The sequence below is a fragment of the Myodes glareolus genome, chromosome 7 (genome assembly GCF_982192425.1).
Source record: "Myodes glareolus chromosome 7, mMyoGla1.1, whole genome shotgun sequence".
Classification (NCBI taxonomy): Eukaryota; Metazoa; Chordata; class Mammalia; order Rodentia; family Cricetidae; genus Myodes; species Myodes glareolus.
This window is the reverse complement of record NC_142032.1, coordinates 72,259,612-72,284,121: the sequence shown is the minus strand read 5'-3', so window position 1 is coordinate 72,284,121 and position 24,510 is coordinate 72,259,612. Positions and strand designations below refer to the sequence as shown.

The following is a 24,510-nucleotide window of genomic DNA, read 5'->3' as shown; positions in this document are numbered from 1 at the left end:
CTCAGATGCTAACAGATGGTGCCTGAACTAGTCCATCTGGGGTCAGGGAAGTTCCAATACGCACAGTGCACTGGGCTTGTTTCTGATTTTCGTTGGTCTTTTCTTTTTCCTGAGATAGGATTTACTAGGTCTCAAAGATCCTTTCCCAGCTTCTGGAACAGATGAGACCACAGTCACACACCCCTGCACCAAGCAACATCCCTCTCACTCAGCATGGGCAAATAGTTTGTTTTTCCTTTTAAAGTTGCTCTCGGTATTCATGCAAATTAAGAACTATTTTTCCTACTTTCTAAATCTTGCTAAGCCTCCCAAAGAATTGAGTCATTTATAAAAAGACTCATGTCTGCCTTGGTTTCCCTGATTCCAAACCAACTCCACAAGAAGCCAGCACTTTGATGTCATTGACTGCTTTGACCTCTCCAGCACACACTTCCTTGAACACACAAGCATACACTTTGCCTCTGCCTCCAGAAGTTTCTGGCAGGCTCAGCCCTTGAATGCTTACATTGAGCAGGGCCTAAAATGCATAGACCCTTGGGGTGTGCTGAGGGCCAAGAGCTGAGCTCAAAGATTGTTCCCACTAGCTCACACTTGCAGAAAAGTGAATTCTCCCCCACATGTCCACCCACACAGCTCTCAGAAGCTAAAGTGGTACATGGGTTTCAGTTGCCACTGCAGCAGAAGGGACTTAATTTCTACCATCTGGGGAAGGAAGGCCTTTGGGTGCCTGTTTCTGGCCCTCTTTCTTCCTCCTTTCTTCCTCCTGTGGCATTTCCCAGCAACCATTTCACAGGTGAGATCGCCTTATCCACCCACCTCATTTCCAAGATGGTGGGACGGAAAAGAGTAGCCCAAAGGCATATGATTGATTAGGTTCAGAGATTAGACTAGATTTTTGAGCTTCTTGGCTTCTAGCACAAAATTATGTCAACAACACAGTGCTTCCAGGCCAAGATCTCTCTCCATTGACAAATGTTAGACAGTGACACTCAGATTAGCGACTCCTCCAGTGGCTTTCTAAGGATGTGATGTGTCTGTTCCCTTGACTTAGGGTGGGGGCACATCAAGGAAAATTTTGGAATCAGCACCAACAAAGGGGATGAGAGCCTTTGGTTCATCTAGTCACTGGAAACATACAGCAGGATTCAGGAGCTGTCCACCTTCCTGGTGCTGATCTCGCAGGCCACCATGCAGATTTCCAAACTTTCAGGCTGCCTAGCAATCCCAGTGGCTGTAGGTAACTGGAAACCACGACAGAGACAAGGACCTGAAGCCCTCATTTTTGGAAATATAAGGCAAGCTCCACTCACTGCCCTTATCCAGTTCGGAGACAGGACTCAGACATTTTTAGGGGTCTACGCAAGCTCAGAGAAGCCATTGTCTGTGATGGGTTCAGGGCTTCGTGGTCTAAAACCCAGAAATGCCAGTTCAAGTTCAAGTTGCAAATAAAGAGGCTTGCTTTCTACAGGCAGTTAATATGGATCTCCAAAGCTGGGTACAATGCACCCCACCACTTGCTGGCTGGGTGTGCATGTGGGACCAGCAGAGAGAAGTAGCATTTCATCTTGGCCAGACAGACTCTAGTTAGATGGACATCCCTCCCCTATCACCATCCAGGGGACAACAGTGGTTTAGGAACCAGAGCCCTGGCCTGGAAAAGACCTTTTCTCTGGCTATTTGAGAATCCTTGGGCATGATGATTCATGTCAAGCCTCTCTCCATCACCCAGTCTACATGCAGAGAAGTAAGTCCTGTTCCATGAACCATAAGTGGGGAAGCAAAAGCAGTGTTCTCAGCAGAAGCCCTCTCCCAGACACTAAGTTATCACACTGTTTAGCTGATGCCCAGCCTAAGAACGTAGGTGGGAAGAGAGTAGACAAGAGCCGAGTGGAAATGGCTGTTAGTGGGAATGACTGGGAGAGACTGGGGGATCAAGTATGGCATCAGAACAGAGCCAGAGCCATCATGTACTTGGGCCTGCATCTCCCTCACTTTCCCCACTAACTCTGGTCCTTGGGTATCGTTCCTAGCCTCTTTGAACCTCTGTTACCTCATCTACTTGCAACAGAAGCATCTCAAATATACTGCAAAGATTAAATGAGATAAGGCAGGCAGAGTGTCTGGATCCTGGCAAGGCTCAGATAAATGTTGCCTTGCTACTGAATTTCTTCAGACAGCAAAGCTTTGGATTCTTTTGGGAGATTACCAGGAAAGGCTATCAGACCATGGGGTTTCTCTTCCCTCTTCCTGAGCTTATCACCATCCATAACGTGTTAGTCTGGTCTGGAGCCATTGTGAAGACTTGGGAATGGTAAAAATCCAGGGCCAGACAGTCAATCCTCATATTTGGCAATGATCAGATGAACCTGGTATAGTGATCAGATGAACCTGGTATAGAGATGCATGCTTGCAATTCCAACATTATGGAGGTGGAAGCAGGAGGATCAGAAGTTAAAGTTCATCCTTAGTTGTATAGCAAGTCAGCCTGGGCTAATTGAGATCCTGTCTTAAAAAGTCCTATGTTTATGGTCAATTGAGCCAGAGACTCTGACCTGCAGGAATGTCAGAATGTGCAATTGGTTCTGTTTACTCAGCATGAGGGCATGCAGTTAGAGAGTGACCACTAGTTTGGCATGTTAGCTGTAACAGAGAGAGTACTAGACAGTGAGTTAGATTCTGGTCAGCATTCCAGGATCTAGCCCTCCACTCTGAGGGAGTTCCTCTGCAAAGAAGGAACGCCTTCTCTAGGGTCTCAGTGTCCTAGTATGTATGATAAGACCATCTATGGTTGGCCTCTGGTTACAGTGTTACTGTGAGGACTTTCAGTATCAGTTGAGTACATGTTTTGAAAATGGAACCCTGCTGTTAGACTCAGTTGGGAGACTGGCAGGCTGACTGGATACTCCAGGCTACGGAAGTCATCACTCAACAGGCCTTACATTTTGTGCCTGTCATGGGGCTGGTACATCCATCTGTGTCTCTCATCTTCCTGAAGGTCCACTTCCTGCTGCAGAGGCACAATTCTGCAGGGCTTCTAGCCTCAGGTCCATAGGCATTTCCCCAGATACTTCTTTCCCTATGGAATTTCTGGAATCTTGACCTTCTCTCTTTAACTTGTCCAAGACCAGAATCCCCTGGTTCTCCCACCAAATGACCACCAATGTATGTGTTCTTTGTATTCATGGCACTTCTACTGTCCCAGTTTTCTTGGGACACTGGTGCCAGTCTGGATCTTGTTATAACATTTCATTCCTCTCTAAAGGCAACTGTGGAAGAGATCAGCAACCTATCAGTGTGTGTGTGTGTGTGTGTGTGTGTGTGTGTGTGTGTGTGTGTGTGTGACAGAGAGCAGCGCAGTAGGGAAAAGATGTGGATCTCTAACTAATTCACTTGATTCTGTCAACTGATGTGACTGAAAGTGACCTTGAGCAAACCGTTGCCTGTTTCTGGAAGTGTTCTTTCACTTCAGGGTAGACACACTGGAGCGTGCCTGCAAGGGTTGACAAAGACATGTGCATTCCTCTGCCTCTGTGGAGTCCTGTTGCTGAGCATCCCTCGGGGGCACAGTTACAGCATTTTATGAGTCATGTTAATGCTGTCATCAACATTCCACCACTGCCGACTTCCCTCTGGCTTGAAAGTGCATGCTCTAAAGAACCAGTGTGGCTCCCTGGCAGGTGTACTCCACACTTTGCAGCCCCTGTTTGAGTAGACTGGATTCTTAGGCTCTCTTGTGGATGGTCAGCAGAGGCTAGTATCAAGTTCTACAAAGGGCTGTGTTCTGTGACTATAACCTCATTATCCATGTGTAAAGCTATGCTAGACCTGAGCTCAGTGAAGACTGCCCTGAATAAAACAAACAAGGCTGGGACCTGGTCGCTATGGAGATCAGCCCTCCAACAATCCCACTGGGAGCAGGATATTTTGTTTAAATAAGCAGATAGAAATGAGCTTCAGCTCCTCAACAAACTGAGTTAGAATATTCTGAATTTCTATTCTGGCATTTTAACCTTTCAGGGTTGTCTTTAGGAATTCAGAGAGCAAATGATCTTCAATACACTGTGTGTGAAAGAGATGGGGGTGGGTGAGTAGGAGGGAGGGGCAAGGTTGGGAGAAAGGGGGGAGGGAAAGAGAGAGAGAGAGAGAGAGAGAGAGAGAGAGAGAGAGAGAGGAAGAGAGAGAGTTTCTTACTATTGGCCCCAGTGATCTTGTTATCAGCATCATTTTGATGCTGAGAAGTTGAGGCTTTTTCTTTTATGTTATAGACCAAAGGTATCTCATTGAGAAGGTGACCGAGGAACTCTTGGAGCACATAGTTTTAAGCTAGCCCATGTAGCCAGTTCTGTCGCTTGATTCCTCTGTATGTTGTTGCCCTCATCTCTGAGATACCAGCAGTAGTTAACTTTTCGTTCCATCGTTCTTGCAAGGATTAGATCAAGTGTGGTGTTCAGACAGGTTTTGGCAACTCATGTGCTATAAATATATTGGTAATGTTTAATGTGTTAATGTCTGTGCTCCTACAATCACTGGCAGTGCTGCGAGGCCACAGCATCAGGCTACTGATGGAGGATGTGTCCAGGGCATGGTTAGGCATCAGCTATCTAGCCTGATCATGTCTGATCATCATTTGTAGAAGTAGTAAACAAGGCAGGATCTCAGGCCCTATGACCTTGAAACCCTGGGAGGAGGTGACCCAGGAACCTGAATCTTTAAACAGTACATAAGGTAATCCTACAGAACACTGTAATGTAAGAACTAAGGATCCATTGGTGTGTCCCAGAATATATTGGTTTACTCCAGAAGTAATCCCGAACACCTGTCTCCTCCCAGTGGTGGTTTGCCAAGGAAATCTGTGAAGCAGAAAGACACGCAGATGGACAGCCCACTGTGTTGTCATCAACCAAGCAAGAGGTGAAGACACACAGCCAACCTGAGTTTCGTAGGCCACACGAGAAGGCCAAGGGCTGAGAAGATTGCTAGTATTCGGCTTGCTCTTCTCTTTCCTGAGAAGCGAAACCACCTCCACACAGCATCAACACAGTTCTGATAAAACAGATAAAGAAGCCGAGACTTCTGGTGACTGTGAAGTCAATGAGTGGTGTGCTGGTAAATGCTTAACTGCAGGCTCAGATGATGATGATGATGGTGATGGGGAAGGGGCTGAGTTGTGGAATTTGCATGTTTCTATGGTGTAAATGCTCTTAGCATGTTAGATTTCAACTATCAGCATGCTGCCTCTGAATGGAGCTGTAGAGGAGCTCCCAGAGCACTCTAGGAAGCTGGTAAGAAGTGGCCCCAGCACTCTACTGTGTACAGTTATCATTCCCCACAATGGTTGTCAATGAGCATCTTTTGGGGTGCAGAGGAGAGAGAACATTGTTTCTCTTGCCTTCCCAGTGCTTTATATGAGCCCCCGCCCCTACTTGAAGCTATGTGAGGAGGGATAATTAGTGTGATGGGGAGACAAAATAGCTCCCTGGGGGAAGCTATCTGTGCTTGGCTTCTGTTAGACTGAGGGCTGGTCATGTGCACTCATTTCTGACCGTATCACCAGGCTCTGAGATACAGAGGAAGTGGTCACTTCAGGAGGTAGCATCTTATAGAAAGGGACGAGACTGAGGAAGCTCCGAAAGTTCTTACTTGGCTGTCCACCAAGTCCTTTTGAAACTGCAGAGTTTGAACTGGGGACAGGAGAGCCACAGTCCCCACATGTTTATCTGAGGATGGTTGGGGGCGGGGAGATTGAGACTGAGACCCTTTATATCCCGAGTTCCCATGATTCGGATCAAATCATGCCATGCCCTGTCCTCCCATTCTCTGGACAGTTCTCCCACATGCCTAATAAGCATTACTTATTTCTCATCAGCAATAACTTGCTTCTCACCCGATCCAGACAGCAGCAAACACTGAACACCACATGTACCCAATACCAGCCACATCAGAGCTGCTTCTGATGACTATGGATAGATACAGTGTTCTCATGACTGAAGGTATGCCCAAGGGACATCCCGGTGAGCCTCGAGTGTCCTTCCACCAAGTCTGAGAATGCAATTGAATGACTACAGAGTGATGGGCTGAAGCCTTGGGGACTCAATGTCCAGTAGGGCAGCAGCTGCCTGTGGACAGATGGGGGCAGAGATCTCAGGAGATATTTGGTCCTAATGCAAGAGAGAGCTGTGAATTACATTCTATTCTAGCAGAAGCCTAACCAAGCTCCCCATTTCCTCTTAGACAACAGCAACAAGCCCCGAGGCTGGGCAGCTATGGGACAGGTGAGCTGGGTCAAGGTCTGGTCAGCTAAGAGGGACCAAGTGGCACTGAGGCATGAGGGTGCCCAGGCATCCTTCTCATTTCTTAGATTCTTTTGACTCAGCCTGTCTCCTGCTCATATAGGGGAGGGTGGAAGGGAAGAGGAGGAGGGGAGCCACAGGGAGCCAGTCACTCTGCAAGGGAGCCTGCAGGGCTCCTTCCTTCCAAGTGTATGTGTGTATGTGGTGAGTGTGTGTGTATGTGTGTGTGTGTGAGAGAGAGAGCGAGAGAGAGCGAGAGAGAGCGAGAGAGAGAGAGAGAGAGAGAGAGAGAGAGAGAGAGAGAATCAGAGGGATTTCCTTCGCAGAAGCAGCCAGTTTCCTGAGAGAAAGAAGAGAGAAAGGAGAAAGGGAGGGAGGAGAAGCAAGAGGGGAGGAAAAAATTGGAGGTGGGAGAGACAGACGGGGGAGGGGGAGCAGAAAGTGAGAGCACACTGGAGATTGAGCACAGAGGCAGAGAGAGGGAGACAGAGAGAAAGCCACAGAGCAGGAGGGTGTGTGGAGCAGAACCAGAGCTTAGAAGGACCCGGTGAGGGCGGGTGCGGGCAGAGGCAAAGCCTGTGACCACAGGCGCCTGCAATCCAGGATTCCAGGGTACCACAGGAGTTCAGCGTCGCACCGGGCGACTGGCCAAGAGGTGGTGCGGGGCTGGGGGTGACGGCTTTCCCAGGTGCTCGCCGGTGGTGAGGTGACCCAGAGTCCGAGTGGTTCCGCACCCAGGTGCTCGTCTGGGAGGTGGTGTGGGGCTCCGGGTGACTGCATCTTTAGGTGCTGGTCCAGAGGGTGGCGCGGGGTACTGGGTTGCTGGACGCTCTTCGGGTAGCCATGGCGACGGGGACCAGGGGTCTCTGGGCCGCCGCGACGCCGAGGGGCTGAGCCGGCAGCGGACTGCGCCATGGCGGCGCGGGGTTGCGGGCCCTGAGCGCCAGCTGGAGGCGCGCACCATGAACTCGTGGGACGCGGGCCTGGCGGGGCTGCTGGTGGGCACGATCGGCGTGTCGCTGCTGTCCAACGGGCTGGTGCTGCTCTGCCTCCTGCACAGCGCTGACATCCGCCGCCAGGCGCCCGCGCTCTTCACCCTCAACCTCACGTGTGGCAACCTGCTGTGCACCGTGGTCAACATGCCCCTCACGCTGGCTGGCGTCGTGGCACAGCGGCAACCGGCCGGGGATCGCCTGTGCCGACTGGCCGCCTTCCTCGACACCTTCTTGGCTGCCAACTCAATGCTCAGCATGGCTGCACTCAGCATCGACCGCTGGGTGGCTGTGGTCTTCCCGCTAAGCTACCGTGCCAAGATGCGCCTCCGCGATGCCGCGTTCATGGTGGCCTACACGTGGCTGCACGCGCTCACCTTCCCGGCCACTGCGCTCGCCCTGTCCTGGCTCGGCTTCCACCAGCTGTATGCCTCGTGTACCTTGTGCAGCCGGCGGCCCGAGGAGCGCCTGCGCTTTGCTGTCTTCACCAGCGCCTTCCATGCGCTCAGCTTCCTGCTCTCCTTCATCGTACTCTGCTTCACGTACCTCAAGGTGCTCAAGGTGGCCCGCTTCCATTGCAAGCGCATCGACGTGATCACCATGCAGACACTCGTGCTTTTAGTGGACATCCACCCCAGGTGAGAGGCCTGATTCAGGGCTCTGGGGACACTGTAGTGAGTTGGGAAGGTCCCAGTACCCAGGGTAGGGCTGTGGGAGAGTCCCCGTACACCTCACCGCATTAAGCAAGGCTGGGATGGCAGATGCTGTTTAAATGGTACCCAGAGCTTCACTTTCTGAAGCATCGAACTGAACTCTCAGCCAGAAATTCCTCCTTATCCTTATATTTATCCTGAGCAGTGGGCTTTGTTCACTGTGCTCGCTTGGAAAGGGTTTGGATATGGCCCTGAGAGGGCATATGGTAGGCTTAGACAATGCTTAAGAACTCTTCAGACTGCGGGTGTTACTCCTCTGGGTCCTTGTCAGTCTGGGTGCGGTGCTAACTTGATCTCTCCCTGTGTATGTACCTGAGTTCCCATCAAATAGAATCCACTGCACTTTCTCCCTGTGGTGGATCCTGAGGGCCTGGGCTTGTCTTGCCTCCCTAGGGGGCTCTGTTCTGTGTGTTCTGGACTTGGCGCCTCAAGGTCCCTTCAAGAATTTGTTCCTCAGACTCCTGAAACTAAGCCTGTCCACCCAACCCCTTCTTCTTGACCCACTACTTCTCGGGAGAAGACAGAAGGAGGCAGATGAAAGAACTGGCTGGGAACCTCTGTGGTCCTTAATGTCCCTCCAGGAGAGAAGGAGAGCACTGTCAATCAGGCTGTCCTGAGCTCACCTCATCTTTCCTTTTGAGACTAAGACATCGAGGGAGGGCGCTTCTGTGGTCTCTGCCGGTTTATTTACATTAAAAGCTGCCTCCCTCTCTGATGCCTGGGACTCCCGATAAGAGCTTGGGCGTCTACTTGGCACGTAAGATATCGTATACAGAGAGCACTGGTAATGAGATGTTATGGTTCTGTGTGTGAGCACAAGTCCAGGATTCAGGAAACCTTGGGGTATGTAGGAAAGAGTGTAGACCCCAGTGTGTATTTGCCCTAGAGGGCACAGCACACAAACAGAAGGTGTTGGTCTGAGCAAAGGCCCCTTGTGGGACTTCCTGGCCTTGGGCAATAAGAAACTGCTGAATTTCAGCATGCCTGCACATTGGAAGGGCATGGCTGAGTGTGTCTACCGTCCCCCTCTGAGCAGTCATTCCAGATGACAGGCTCCTCTAGTCTTCCCTACATAAAATCTTCCCCACAGCAACTCAAACAAAATGTGTTTGCATCCGCCCCCCACCCTCACCCACGTCTGTGCAGCTTAGAAGTCATTCCAGGGGAAGGTCAGCAGCCACACTTGCAGAAACATTCCTGTTCATCACCGTTCACTTTAGAAAGGGCCATCCCCAGGGCTGGGGCTGGGGCAGCTCCTGAGGATGCACGGAAATGTTAACTCTTGCAGACTTGAGCTGGTCCTAGAAAGCCAGTTCCCGGAGCCTCCCAGTGGAGGGAAAGGGAAGTGGAGCCCAGAGAGGAGCCGGTTCTCTTAGAGTGAGGGAAAGCTCAATTTCTGCTCTTAATCCCCCAGAGGGGAGGGTAGAGGCCACTTTGCATTCTGGTGAGGGACAGGGGCTTCCTCTTCTCTTGCCTGTCTCCCTGACTTTAGGTCAGAACCACAGAGTATGTAGGGGGTCTCATAAGCAAAGACAGACAGCAAAGGTCAGTTTTGCAGAGAACCTTGACGTCCTTTGAGCCTCAGGCCAATTGGAGGAGGCCCTGCTTCTAGACCCTCCAGGGAGCTCCATCAGGGTCAGGTCACAGAGCCGCTGGCTCCTCGGTGAACACAAACTGTCCTTTCCAGGGGTCTCAAGCAGGAGTGTGGGAGGTGAATTCCACAGGAACACAACAGACAGTTTACTTCCCTGATAGCTGATCTGCTGGCTGTTACTTTGGTGGCACAGTGGAGAAGTCTCGGTCTTGGCTCTGAAGGCTGTGGTGGAATCCTGCCCCACTTCAGACTCTGACATCCTTTGGTGCCAAGAACCTATGCGGTCTTAGGGTGTCAGTTCCAGGACATTCTCCTGGACAGCTAGAGGAACAAGTGGAGTCTTAGCTCGCTGGAAGTCATCCCATCTAGTATCCACCACTTACCCCAGAATTTGGCTAAAGGAGACCTGCTTTGTGTTGCCTGGAGCCCAGGTACCATTTGTTAGGAAGCGACAAGAGGTAGCTTATTCTCCCACATGCGGAGTGGCAAGCTTTAGCCCTTGGCTGCAACCATCACCTAAGCAGCAGGAAGCCTCTCTTTTCGAAATCTGAGGCCCGGAGTGGCATCTCCTATTCCTGTTGTTCTGTGGTCGATTTAGGAAGCAGGTTTCACTTTGCAGTGTTTGGTCCACATTCGGATCTCCACCTGCCCAGTGTCTGCTCTTCAGTTCTCCCAGCCAAAGCTCTAGGCAGGCTCTGGTTAGATCTCTTCGGCTGCTGCCAGGTACAGCCAAGCAGATCAGGCTCCGTGGCCCAGCATCACTGCCCTCTTTCTAGCCCAGACCAGGCTCACCCATGCCAGGTAGATGACCTCTTGGAGCTATGCTGCTAGTGGCAGAGTCTCTATGACAGACTTCCTCAAGGGTTACCAGGCGCTCTCTCTAACCCCTTAACATTCTGTGAACCATGACCACAGGGACAGCCTGAGGGCTAGTTCTGCAGGATGCCAGAGGTTGACCAAGGAGGTAGAATTGCACCGGGCCCTTGACTTTACAGAGGCAGAAGTCGATCCCAAAAGGATGGCATTTGATGAACTCTAGAAAGGAGATTACGCCCAGGGCCACACCCAAATCTGTCCTTGAGATTTGTAGATGGAGCAACCAGATAGTTGGAGGCTCACAAACTCTCTGTGAGGATGCTTAGAAGTTCTGCTTTAGCCTACAGATGGGTCTGTGGAATACATTCTAATCCCCCTGTCTTGGCAGATATGCTTCCTAAAAGTAGGGCTCAAATTTAGAATTTACAGACTCAGTCGAGGCTAGCCTCATCTGGGCTAGAGAGCACTAAGTGGTCCACTTGCATTACTTCTCCATCCCTGACTCCACCCAGCAACACAGGTGCCTCTCTTGGGTCATGCACACATTGCAAGTCATACAGTCATGATCTATATGCATGTGATGCTCCTTGGGCCTTAAACCGAGTACATCTACAATGTAGTCCACCGTTGGGTGAGGACCAGAGGTCTGCGTGTGTCTTGGAAGCAGAATCAAGGTATTTGCACAAGGACTATGTGCCATAGAAAATTAGGGGTTTCTTCTAGAGTAGAAGGCGTAGGCTCCAGTTTTAATGTCCAGGACCTAGAGCAGGGACCATGCTTGGTAGATCTGAGAGGGGAACTAACACCAGCACCCTAACTGCAAATTCAGGGCTCCTTCTCACCATCAGTCATCTTGTCTCGTGGCTTAAAGACCAGAAAACCAATAGGGGCCAGGCTGTGAGGGCTCCAGGTGTGGGCTCTGGAAGGACAATGGACATCTCAGACCATCGAGGACCTGGAGAGCCATCTCAGAGACTTCTGAGGCCGCCTCCCCGCTTTCTGTTTAGATGCTTCCAGAGTTGCTGCTACTGGAGTCTGCGGAATGCATCTTTTTGACCTCAGATGTCAAAATGCCAGAGCACCTGCCCACTTTGGTCTCAAATCTTGTGACACTCTCCTCCTTCAACTCCGGGCTAGCACACATGTTCACACCACAATCGGGACTCCCTGAGTGAGTGTTGTACCTCATATTCTCTGTACCACAGACTCTGCCCAGGAGTCCAAGGACTCTGGGTGCCTCCACCAGACTAGGAGTGGCAGTGAGGATAAGGGGAACACTCTAGGGTCAGGTCAGGAGAACTGAGATGAGCCTTCGTTCTGTCCCAAACTGCCAGGATGTTTCTGGGGCATGTCCTAAACCACTTGGGTCCTCATCTGAGAATAAGCACAATAGCAGCCCACAGGCATACAAGATTTTCAGGATCTCAGGGTTGCAAAGCCATGGGGAGGGAAATGACAACAGGAGGTTTTGTGATCCTATCATTGAGAGAGCCCAGTGAGCTGTCTCACACCTAAGTGATGGGGGCGCTCCGGCCACCACTGCACTGTTGCCCAGAAAACAGAAGAGCCCACGGAGGAAGGGCAGAGCTGGCTTTAGCCCTTTCCTTTACAATAGCTCAGGGAAGGAGTGGCACACCCCTAACTGGAAGCGCTGGGCTCATAGTCAATGCCCATGTGTCTGAAGCCCCACTTGTACCTGACTCCCAAGACAGGCAGGCCCTTCACTCCTGTAAGCCTCAGTTTCCCCATCTGTAAGCTTGGGTAGACATATGTTGGAGAGTCTACTGTTACGTCCTAACAGCAACATGATCCTGGGGCAGAGTACCCTCTGCAGACACTCTCTGCGGTCTACTGGTGCGTCACATTAAAATCTGTGATGTCCCTGTGAGTCCCAAATGGGCCACAGAATCAACTCAGGACTCAATGTTCAGTTGCATGATGCTAATTCACAGCACCCCTGGCACAGTACCTAGTCATGGCTGCCTCTCCTGTGGACATAGCATAGGGCAAGAAGGACTTTAATGGAAAGAGGAAATCCTGTGGCTTGGAGGTTCAAGGCAGAGGTGGAACATGGTAAAGAGTTTTCCAGTGAGTATATATTGAGTTGAGAGTAGTTTGGTTAGCGCACACTAAGTGCTCGCAAGGTCAGTCACAGTTCTTGGTATTTTTCATATTTTAACTCAGGCACTCTCGGTGTGACCCTAAAAGGCAGGTCCTCTCCTCACCTTTCTTTCTAGAGATAAGGAATCTGATGTGCAAAAGCCGCCTCATAATTAAGTGTCTGGGTTTGAATCTGGAGGTCCAACCTTGGCGCTTCAAACCTAACCCCTAGCCAAGAAGCGAAGGCCAAAGAAGACACGCAGCTGCAAAGCGTCTTCTGCTTAACCTGTCCTTAAAGGGGCAATGCAGCAGATCTCTGGGGATCTGTACAGCCTGGGGGAGTGACAGTGACAGCCCGTGACAGTCTTAGCCTTTCCTTCCTTCAGTCATGCAAGTGTCTGTCTCTCTGAGGACCCCCAATACCTTTATAGACATTAAGTTCCCCATGCTTTGAAGAAGAGAGAGTCTGCTATGGATAAGGGAGGGGCTGTGACCCCTCATCAGAACCTTGTCCCCTTGGGAAGCATAAGGAAGCTCCCTATCTCTCTGCCCTATTGCTCAGTGAGCCATGCCTATCCTCATAATGAACCGTAGGTCTGCTTATAGTTGCGGTGAAAGCCTCCTCCAAAAAGTGGGGACTCGCTCACAGAGGCTTGGTGACTTGCCTGAGGCCACAGTTAGGAGAGCAGGGCCCTCCTAAGGGAGTGCACCTAAGAGGGCTTCCACTCTTCAGCACCTGAGGGCTGACAACACCGTCACCCACTGAGGAGGACGGAAAGCAGGTGGTCTTATCTCCTCGCTGAGTTCTTTGTGTGAATTTGGCATGTTTATTTATTGGATGGCAGAGTGGTCCTCTGTTGTCATGGAAGAATGTTGTGTGATGGTTCAGGGTACTCGGCTGACACCCCAAATCTGCACACCACCATTCGTTCATGGCAATCTGGAGCAGACAAAGCTCCGCTGTGAAGAGTAACTCTGAGTCTCATGCATCTGCGGTCACCACTGGTATTCTTTGCCCTGGGTTGAGACTCCCAGATAAAGGGACCTTGAGTTTTAAATCAAGACAGCTGAGCTGGCCATGTCCCTGTACCCAGATCTCCAACCACAAGTCACAGGAGCCCATGAACCTTAGCAGAAAATGCTACAGAAACACGCATGTGGTCAGAAAGTCTGGGGATTTGAGTTGAGCAGGACTCAGTGACGTCAGGCTCACCATATGCCAATCCATGGGACGACACAGATAGATTGTTTGTGTAGGGGGAAGGGTGAGCTTGGTTCCAGACTCTGGTCTGGATTCAGTTCCTGCCATCATCTCCCAGACTGATTTGCCAGGGATGGAGAAGGGTACTCAGACATAGGATCCACTTCAGAAATCACCCCACAGAAACCACTGAGGATGGAATACTTTCAGTACTAAACAGAGGCAGGGCCTAACCAAATGCTGACCACTTTACAGTTACCGCTTAGGAGCCTTGTGAACGCTGTGTGATCCTGAGCAAATATCTTAACTCTCTTGAGTCTCAATCTCTTCTCAAATATGAAGACTATAATGACATCGTCCTTGGCTCCTAGACACACTGTATCAACTAAATAAATGCATGTGAAACCCCATCACGGAATCTAGCATGACACATGGCAGAGACTCAGACCATTATTAGTGGGTTTTTTTTTTTTTTGTTTTGGTTTTGGCTTTTCAAGACAGGGTTTCTTTGTAGCTTTGGAGCCTGTCCTGGAACTAGTTCTTGTAGACCAGGCTGGCCTCGAATTCAGAGAGATCCACCCACCTCTGTTTCCCAAGTCAAGTGCTGGGATTAAATGCATGTGCCACGCCGCCCGGCAAGAGTGTTAATTATTATAAAGTAATTAGTACCGTTAGTTGTGAACAGCACATTTTCAGACAGTGGGAAACTTTGATTCCAAGCCCCAATCTGATTCCTAATTCCATGAATTTTTATAAAGGCAGAAGGTCAAAAGGGGACCTGCAAGGATTCCAGATTCATCCATCCAAATTGTTCATATGAGAAGAAATCTATTGAGGAGAGACTTAGGGATTAAAACACTCACTCTCCTAGATGCAGTGGGCGGCACTTGCTTTAACATTATCCTTGAATCCAGCTTAGGAACTTTCTCTCTACCACTTGCTTTCAAGGAGCAGGCCATCCTGTCTTCAGGAGCAAGTCACTGCAGCCCAAGCTAGGCTCTGCCAAGTTGGCTTGCGGGGCAGCACAGCCTCCAGTCACCCTCTCTGCTCACCTGTGTCCGTACTGGATGCTACAAGACAGAGTCAGGAGCCTGGAGCTGGTTTGTGTGCACAGCTGCTTTCCTGCGCCCCGTGCCCGTGATATCCTGATTTCTTTTGGTGAAAAGAAAGCAGTTCCTGGCAGGGCTTAGAGCAGAGTGGAGCAGGAACAGGGTGTGATTAGAGATATTGGTGGCTCTTGATCTCATCGTCGAAGCTACATCCTCAATGTCAAGAGGACTTGGCTGTCGCTTAGCTTCTCCCGTCTTAGTCCCTGGAGGAATCACACCAGGAACCGCACATGCCCACAACTAAGCTGGGTCTTCCTATGACTTATCTTATTGGATGCAATCAAGATAATTTCCCCCAGGAAAACACAAAGGTCCATCTCCCGGGTGGTTCTAGCTTCTGTCGGCTTGACAGTTAATACTAACCATCATAGTAGATGAGTCACGGAGGTAGGGACTGTAGCCCTCCAGGACTGCGCAGGAAAATCAGTGCATGATATAAGCAGTAACCCCATGAGTTCTTGTCTGTTTGTACTCATTGCATTATCTGTTTGCACACTGGATACATTTTCTGTATCTTTATGTATGATCACTGGTTTTAAATGTCAACTCGCCACAATCTAGAATTACCTGGGAAGAGCATTTCAGTGGAGGAATTATGGGCCTATATGTGGGGGATTGTCTTGACGAGTCTTTGACATAAGGGTAGCACCATTCCCCCTGCGGAGGGTTCTGAACTTGGGGCAGGAGAGAGCCGGCGGCGGCATAAGCGAGCAGGCAACATGGTTCCGTTTGCTTCTCTCTTCTCTGGATTGTAGGTGTAATGTGACTAGCTGCTTAAGTTTCTGCCTTCCACCAAATAATAGGCTGCATCATGGAAGTGTGAACCAGATAAACCCTATGTCTTTCCTGAGTTGCTTTTGGTCAGCATGTTTTTTATTGAAGAAACAAAGGAAAACAGAACACTGTTGTGCATTGTGCATTTAACTCTTCAAACAATCCAGCTAACATTATGTTTCATTGTCTATAAGAAAGCACATCAGTAAAACGTGGTGTGTGATATCACACTGCAAATAATGACCTTGTCAATGTCACACACCTAGACTGGGCCCTAGGTCTCTGGCTTCATAAGCACACACCTAGAATCCATTGTTTTTGTTCATGAGTAGCACCTCCCTGTGTCCTGGCCAGGCCACCCCGTGAATTACCTTCTCCTCTCTGTCCCACACAGTGTGAGGGAACGATGTCTGGAGGAACAGAAGCGGAGGCGACAGCGTGCCACCAAAAAGATCAGCACCTTCATAGGGACCTTCCTCGTGTGCTTTGCTCCCTACGTGATTACCAGGTGAGCTGACCTGTGGATGGGGACCAGGGCTTGGAGAGCCAGAGTGGGGCCCATCCTGGCCACATGTATCTCCTGAGAGCATGGCAGGGTGAGGATGGACACTTAAATGCGTCTCGTCAGCCTCCGGCTCTCCCTTATCAATAACTAACATTTTGAAGACTGATTTTTATTTTTAATCATGTGTCTGCTGTGCCTGTGTTGGGTTATGGTACAGGTGAGTGCAGGCATCTGTAGAGGCCAAAAGAGAGTTTTCAATTCCCTGGAGCTGGAGTGTTTATAGGCGGTTGTGAGCTGCTGAGAACTGAACTCAGTCTTCTTAAGTAGTCGGAGCTTGTAGCCACTGAGCTATCTCTCTAGCCCCTTAACTAACATTTTTATTGCACTGGCTACCAATACCTTGTGATGATCCAATACGTGTGTACAATGGGTACCAATCAAGTTAGGGCAGTTGGCATGTCCTGTTCCTTTAACAGCTTTAACAGTTTTGATTATCCCATAATCACTGCACAAACCTATGAGGCACCACGCAAGATTATATTGCTCATATACAATGTGTGTTCATCAAATTGGGCTAATTTATTTTCCACCTTCCTGCCATTGCCATGTGTTCGGAGCCTCCAAGCCCCTCTCTGTTTATTATTTATAACACATGTTACAGGTTGTTGTGACGTGCAGTCCTCCACTAGGGTGGAGAATGGGAGGACCTGTGTCTGTTTTAATGCCCATTATCCACTCTCCCTCCATCTTCCCCTTCACCCCAGCTCCTGGGCATCACTGGTGCATCTTCTGACGGGCTTGTTAAGGTATGTTTTTATGAGAGAACAGGTGGCACCTGTCTGAGTTATTCCAGCGTGTCCTCTGGGTTCACCCATTTGTCCGAATGATATCCTGGTGTGTATCTATTCCGCATTTTCTTTATACGACCATTACGGCCCCCAGGTTGGTTTCTGTCTTAGTTGCTGTGAACAGTGTGTTAGTACACACAGCACACAATAAACACATTTCATTTCTTTTGGTCATATACCCAGACGTGGGCCAGCTGTTCCATATGGTGAATCTATTGGGTTTGGGGGAACCTTGGCATTGAGTTCCATAATCAGCCTTGGATTCTTATGTGTTAAACTCAGTACCCCACAGTGGAAGGCTCTTCACTCGATCTCCAGATAACTTCATTCTAACTCTTCACCCCACACCCACACACCATGAGGTGCTGACCAGAAGAAATGGGATGGGAGGGAAATACTGCATCGTGCAGGGTCCCACTGCTCACTGGGCTGGGTAGCCAGCCCCTGAGCGGTCTACTTCAGAGATACCAGCCACTTGCATAAAAGTAGATACTTCTCTCTGTGCCCTTCCAGAGCAGGCCACATCTCCTGCAGCTGTGCTGTTAGGCCAATGACTGTCAGTTATTCCCCTTCCCAGAGCGCCAAGAGCCAGGCTGGGCTGCAGTTCACCGCCCCGGGGACCCGCATTCCTCAGACTAGCCTGCTCCAGCTGTGACGGTTCCTCCTGCCAGTGTCAGTCAGAAAAAAAAAGGAGAAAAAGACAGATAGAAAGAAAAGGATTGCCTCCCCTCTCTCCCAAGCTCCTTTGTGGACTGGTGGGGATGGGTGGGGGTGGAATCCTGCAGCTTTCTATCCTAAGTAGTTCTATGATCTGTGCAGTTGGGAGATCACAAAGGACAGTGGTTCTGTTGAGACATGGAGGTGGGAGCTTTGATTGAGTATGGGAAACCATTTCCTCTTGTATGAGTGTGTGTGTGTGTGTGTGTGTGTGTGAGAGAGAGAGAGAGAGAGAGAGAGAGAGACAGAGAGAGAGAGAGACAGAGAGAGAGAGAGAGAGACAGAGAGAGAGAGAGACAGAGAGAGAGAGAGAGAAAGAAAGAGAACACAGCTAGTGCCACTGCAGGAGTGCAGATGGGCATCCCCTTTGCTGTAACCCAACCTCCTGTTTCCTGTGAGGACAAGCCAACTGCGACAGTCCTCTCTGCTCTCCCCACCTGTCCTTACACAGCCCCCAGCATGGTTGTGTGCTCTTTCAATCATGACCTCCAGTTATTTCTTCAAGCCAAGAGATGGTCCTTTGCCCACAAGAACAAAAGACAGGCAGCTAGGGAGCCTTGATCGCCTCTCTAGCCCTCTCCTTTTTTCCTCAAACAGTCCAGGCCTAAGTACAGTGCCACACACTTCCTTCCACAGTATGTGTTTCCTCGTAGGGAGCCCCACTCAGCCTATCTCTCACTTTGAACACGAGACTTATATGTGGGTCCCTGGATGGTCTGACCACGGGCCAGGGCAGAGTCATCGATTTTTTTCCTCCTGGAACTGTGCACTAGGCCTCAGTACTATTGCTATGTTGCACATAGATGACTCTTGGCAAAGAGGGGCTGCCCTGGGCATTATAAGATGTATCAGGGGCTCCTCGGTTCTACCAGCTGGATACCAGGAACACCTCTATCCTCCCACCAATGTCCCCAGCTTGATAACCAAGTTTCCAGATATTGCTAAATGTTCTCTATGATCAGAAAGTCACCCGGGCTGGAAAAAAAAAAAAAAAAAAAAAGCTGTGGTCGAGACCCATACCCCAGCCAGGAAGCCAGAGCTAGCTTAGCTCAGGACTCTGCACAGACCTATCATAGAGAGACAGATAGGCCTCCTCAGCTCTACCCTCCTATAATACAAGTTTGGGCCAGTGTCCTCACCTTTCTGGGCCTCCAGAAAACACTGTGGAATCCTGAGGTTAAAGGATGCGGGGCACTGGAATGTGTGAGACAGACATGTCTGTATGGATTTTTGGGACATTATCCTTCCTTCCCATGACATCCTGAGACTGAAGGAGATCTAACTAGCCAGAGAATGCGGGTGAGAAAGAAAGTATACAGAGACCCTTCCTCTTAGACCTCAGGGAAAAGGGACTGAGGAGGTGAACTTGAATCCTCAGAGAAGAAGTAATGTGACTCCCACTGTTGGCAGGTAGGCTTTTCTCAAGCTTGATCTCATTTCCTAGTGTTGTCTGTCTGTCTGTCTGTCTGTCTATCATCTATCTATCTATCATCTATATGTCTGTCTATCTATCTTCTATGTCTATCATCTATTGATCGATTTATCTCTATCTCTTCCTTCCTCCCTTCTTCCCTCCCTCCCTCTCCATCTTCTATCTCTCTCTCCTTCTCTCTATATTCCTCTTTTTTATTATAGCTTATTTCCTTCTAATAGTGCTCAGACAACATTTCAGTCAGATTGTTAGCAGATTCAAATGGAGTTAAGGAGTTAATGTAATTGTGGTTAAAAAAAAATTAACAAAATTGTGCATCTTGCATGAGGATAAGCAACATTTCCATGGGAATAAAGGCCTCACCTCCTCCAGTATAGAACCTGTGTCAGGGTACTCCACTCCACCCCATTACCTTATCCAATATAGAACCTGGATCAGGGGATGTCATCCCACCCCATCACCTCCTCCAGCATAGAACCAGGATCAGGAACTCTACCCCATTACTTCCTTCCATATAGAACCTGGATCAGAGGCATCACCCCGCCTCATCACCTCCAGCATAGAACCTGGCTCAGAGGAGGCCACCCTACCCCATCACATCCTCCAGCATAGAACCTGGCTCAGAGGAGGCCACCCCACTCCAGTGCCTCCGGCAGTATAGAACCTGGCTCAGGGGAGGCCACCCTATCCCATCGCCTCCTCCAGCATAGAACCTGGCTCAGAGGAGGCCACCCCACCCCATCGCCTCCTGCAGTATAGAACCTGGGTCAGGAGACTCCACCCCACCCCATTGCCTCCTCCAGCATAGAACCTGGGTCAGGGGACTCCACCCCACCCCATCACCTCCTGCAGTATAGAACCTGGCTCAGGGGAGGCCACCCCACCCCATCACCTCCTCCAGCATAGAACCTGGGTCAGGGGACTCACCCCACCCCATCACCTTCTCCAGCATGGAACCTGGGTCAGGGGACTCCACCCCACCCCATCACCTCCTCCAGCATGGAACCTAGGTCAGGGGACTCCACCCCACCCCACCACATTTTCCCAGTGTCTTCTCTGTGTGTATGCCGAACCACCCCATGCAAATCTTTGATGACAGCACTCATGTTCACCACCCATCACTTTGTCACGCATGTCTCCAGCACCTTCTCTTGAAGACTACAAAAGTTCCCCTGAAAATAAGGATGAATTGCAACAACCCCCAAGAGTCCCCTGGTAGAAACCTTGCCCTGCAAATAGAGCCTGTAGTTAGGCAGATCCCTGCCATCGGGCAGGCCCAGAATCCAGAGCTAAGAGACAGAAGGGAGCCTCCTGGCTAGGCTAGTGGACAAAGCTTGTGAAGCGTGGGTGTGAGGAGTAACAAGAGAAGCAGGAGAAACAGCACGAATTCCACCTAGGGTGGTGTTTTTAGCATGACAGCCACCACACACGGGCTGCTGTGGAGCACTTGAAATGTGACTTGTCCAAATTAAGGTGTACCTACTTCAGGTTTATAACGTCCAAGATTTAGTATGATTAAAAAAAAAGAATGCAATCAATTCTTCTCAAAGCAAGTCCCTAGTAGGATAGTAAGTACAATAAAATTTAAATTCGTCTGTTGCATGTGTACATACGTGTTCATATGTGTGTGTGTGTGTGTGTGTGTGTATGTAGGTTGTGAGTGTGTATGTGTGTGTAAACCAGGCTGTAGGTGTTGTTCAGGCATTGCCTGCATTTTCTGTTTTGTGAGAGCTCTTACGGGAGCCCAATCTATCTCTGTTTCACAGTCAAGCTGCTCCCCTGAGCTCTGGGTCAGTTAGACTCTTCCTGGAGTGAGCAGGCAGGGTCCAGGGCCGCTGCACATTCCTACCCACAGGCTTTTGGGTAATATTTTCTGAGTTAACATCCGCATGTCTTCAAGTGATTGTAAGCCTATCGTTTGCGTCGCAATCTATACTTACAAATAATTACAGTTGTCATAAATCATCAGGATCAGGTTTGGAGGCATTTGTGGATCTGATGGCCCCATTATTACAGCTTTCCCAGAGTAATGGGATGATGGAGGGGGGGGAGGGGTTAATGTGCAGGTGGCTCCCGACTGTTAGCGGTCTATTAATAAATGACTCCTCCACTCTAATGCCTCATGAAAGCTTAAAGCATCCCCTTAGAGCTTACAGGTCTTTGCATATGCAAACGTATGCAGATTGAGTCTCCAGAAGCCTTGAGGACTTTTGGGCTGTTTTCCCAAGCAATGTTCTGTTACTTACATTGCACTTTAATGCAATACACTGTGTGTATGTTGTGTATGTGTGCACATATGTGCTTGTGTGTGTGTGTGTGTGTGTGTTTGTGTGTCTGTATCTGCATGTCTTTCTGTGTGTGTCTGTGTCTCTGTGTTTCTGTGTCTCTCTATCTGTGTCTGCCTGTCTCTGTGTCTCCGTGTCTGTGTGTGTCTGTGTCTCTGTGTGTGCAGAATGTTACAAAGGGAGACCTACAAGGACAGAAACAGAACAAAAGTGAGAGGAGCGGTGATGGGCAGAGAACATATGCAGAAGGGGCTCTGATCTGCTGCTTTACCTTCAGGATTTGAAAGCAGATGGTGTCAGGTGAACTGTTGAACTGGAAACAGTGCTCATGAGGCAGTCTGGAATCAGAAATCATGAGATCTCTGTGTAACAGGAAAGATGATACAAGGATGGGATCTGGGGATGCTGTCTGGGAAGCAGTGAGGTGTTGAGTCCCAGGGTACTGAGGGCCCGTGTTCAGCAGCCCTGAGCCTCTCTCCATGGAAATGCCCACTGGGAACAGGTCTGGATATTACTTCCTCCAGGATCCAAAGAATGCCCCAGAATTTAGACATGTGTACCCTCTCCTCCAAGGACCACGGTGGCTCAGACTGTGGGTAGTGTGAGGATCCCCTATGGGTAAGGGCAAGTGTGGGCAGCTTCCTGTCATGTCAGCCCTTTTCTGTGGCAGTCACTTTGGAGTGCTGCCAACAAGCATCAGAAGGGGCCCACACCAAAGAGAGTCACAGTTCAGAGAAGTCCAACATACACAGAGGCATGGACAGGCAGGCAGAATTCAGGGGTATAATCTGTAGATATCACATGCGTCAGCCGATTCTCTGTGTCCATCTTCTCTATCAGCAAGCTCTGAATCTTGAAGCACTTTTACTCCTCAACGAACATACATGCACATACACGAGATATACACACACACACACACACACATATATATGTAGACAACACACATGGTACATAAATGTAGATAGACCTGACCCACACATGATGCACTTGGGCATACATGTGCATAACTCATGCACCCATATGGCAAACATGCATACACATGTGCAAATACATACACAATGCACATATACACAAACACAAGGCACACATGCACATGACCCACACATGCACACACACAAGATGCACATGCATACATTTACATAGCACAAATGTACACATGTGTAATATACACATACCTCATGAGCACGTGCACATACATTCAGGTGTCACAATGTACTTACATACATTTGGCACATGTCCTCACATGCCCATAACATACATATGCACATACAAGCAAATATGCTCACAATACATACATGCACACAACACATGGCACATGCATGCACAGCAAGAAGCACATACATTCATACGACGCACAAGTACACACAACACACACATGTGATAAGACAAACATACACAGTCATTCACATCGGTACACACGCAGACGCAGGTCAGTTCACTGCTCAGACTTCTCTAAAGGACTCAAATGCCTTCCTCGAAATGACCTGAAGTGTTCGGAGAGGCAGACCCCGCCCTTCATGCATCCTACTGTACCCCAGGCTGTTGACTGGTGTGGACTCTCCCGAGGGAATATGATTGGGAACAGGGGGGTGTGCAGGACTACTCTACATGCATTGTTGAGCACACAACAAGTGTCACTATGGTTGGAGCCTTAGGGCAAGCAGAGGTTTTTCCACCTCACACCTCAGGAAAGATATGGAAAACCCCTTGTATTTAGAGAAAGGTGAGGACAGGTGTCAGGAATGGTGCTTAAGGGACAAGGCTGTCCGCTGGGGAGTAGGAGGGGCCATGCTGCTCCAGAGGTGCCAAACCATGGAAGTCCCGGTGCCTCCTTGGCTTCTATTGGGTCTGGGAACAGGGTGGGGATCTGGTTCCATTTCAGTGTTGTTACAGCCAGGGACCTCAAAACAACCAAGCAACCTAACAGCATATCCATATCCCTGTGGGGTTCTTTCGGGGTGTTTTGGAGTATTGGCACTGCCCGAACTGAGTACTACACTGAGAGGCTTAAACAACAGGAAGACATCCTCGCATCTCTTTGGCCAGAATTACACGGAACCAAATCTGGTTTGTGTTCCTTTGAAACCCTCCTTTGTCTGGGGTCTGTCAAAGGCTAGACACAGACTTTAAAGCAGAACTTGCCACAGGTTTTATGGGGAGGGACAAGAGACAATGGTTTAGCACAGCCAATCGTGACTTCATGGAAAGAGCCTCTTGGGGACAAAAGGGTCCCCAAAGCTCATCTTGTCACTCTGCAAAGCTGACTTCCAGGGTCCATCATGGCCTCTAGTCAGGCTTCAAGGGTGGACTTTCACTTCATGGCAGAAGACCCTGGCTTGCTGCTCAACTTCTTTGAACCTCAATGACCTCATCTGTAAGATGGGAATGAGCCCTTCTCTGCAGGGTCATTGTGAGACAAGAGAGTGTACACAGCGAGGGCTTGGTCCAAAGGAGGCACAAGCTGGAAATTATCTGAGGGAGTCAGACCTCAGACAAAACTTTGGGGAAGAAAATGCTATAACTTTACCCTACACAGCCTCCAAATACTTTTGATCTTATTGGATGATTTGATAATCGAACATTTAAAAGAATTCTTTTTGGGAGTCTGGAGGGATAGCTCAAACAGCAATGTATTTGTCATGCAATCATAAGTCCTGAGTTCAGACCCCCAGAACCCATGTCAAAAGCTAGGTGGAGCAGCAGATGCTTTAACCTCAGCAAGGACAAAATGGGTGATGGAGTCAGGCAAATTCTTGCAAAGCTATTGGCCAGTTATTCTACCCAACCTGGTGAGACTCCAGCCCAGTGATGTACCCTGCTATCCCAGATAAAATGTGGAAGGTGTCTGAGGAAGGAACATGCCCAGGTTGTTCTTTGATTTCCATGAATGCATTCACACATTCACGTGTGTGTCTACATATACACATGAACACACACCTATACTTTGGGGCAATCCATGATGCTAGGATCAACCTTAAAGATATACAGAATACAGGCCATCTGGGAACCATGACTGGGCATCACAAGGTATGCTGGATAGTTTTATGTCAACTCGACACAATCTAAAGTCATCTGAGAGGAGGGAGCCTCAATTAAGACAATGTCTCCCTAAATATCGGGATGTAGGCAAGCCT

At 49.4% G+C, this 24,510-nt stretch overlaps 1 protein-coding gene across 1 annotated transcript in view; it reads left to right on the top strand.

Moving 5' to 3' along the window:
* Positions 1-6,431: 6,431 nt before the first annotated feature.
* Gpr26 (G protein-coupled receptor 26) overlaps positions 6,432-24,510 on the top strand; it is a 29,368-nt gene continuing 11,289 nt past the window's right edge. The window contains exons 1-2 of the mRNA XM_048455200.3: positions 6,432-7,920; positions 15,984-16,097. Coding sequence (XP_048311157.3) covers positions 7,253-7,920; positions 15,984-16,097 — 782 coding nt within the window. The 5' untranslated portion in view covers positions 6,432-7,252. The remainder of the gene's footprint in view (positions 7,921-15,983; positions 16,098-24,510) is intronic.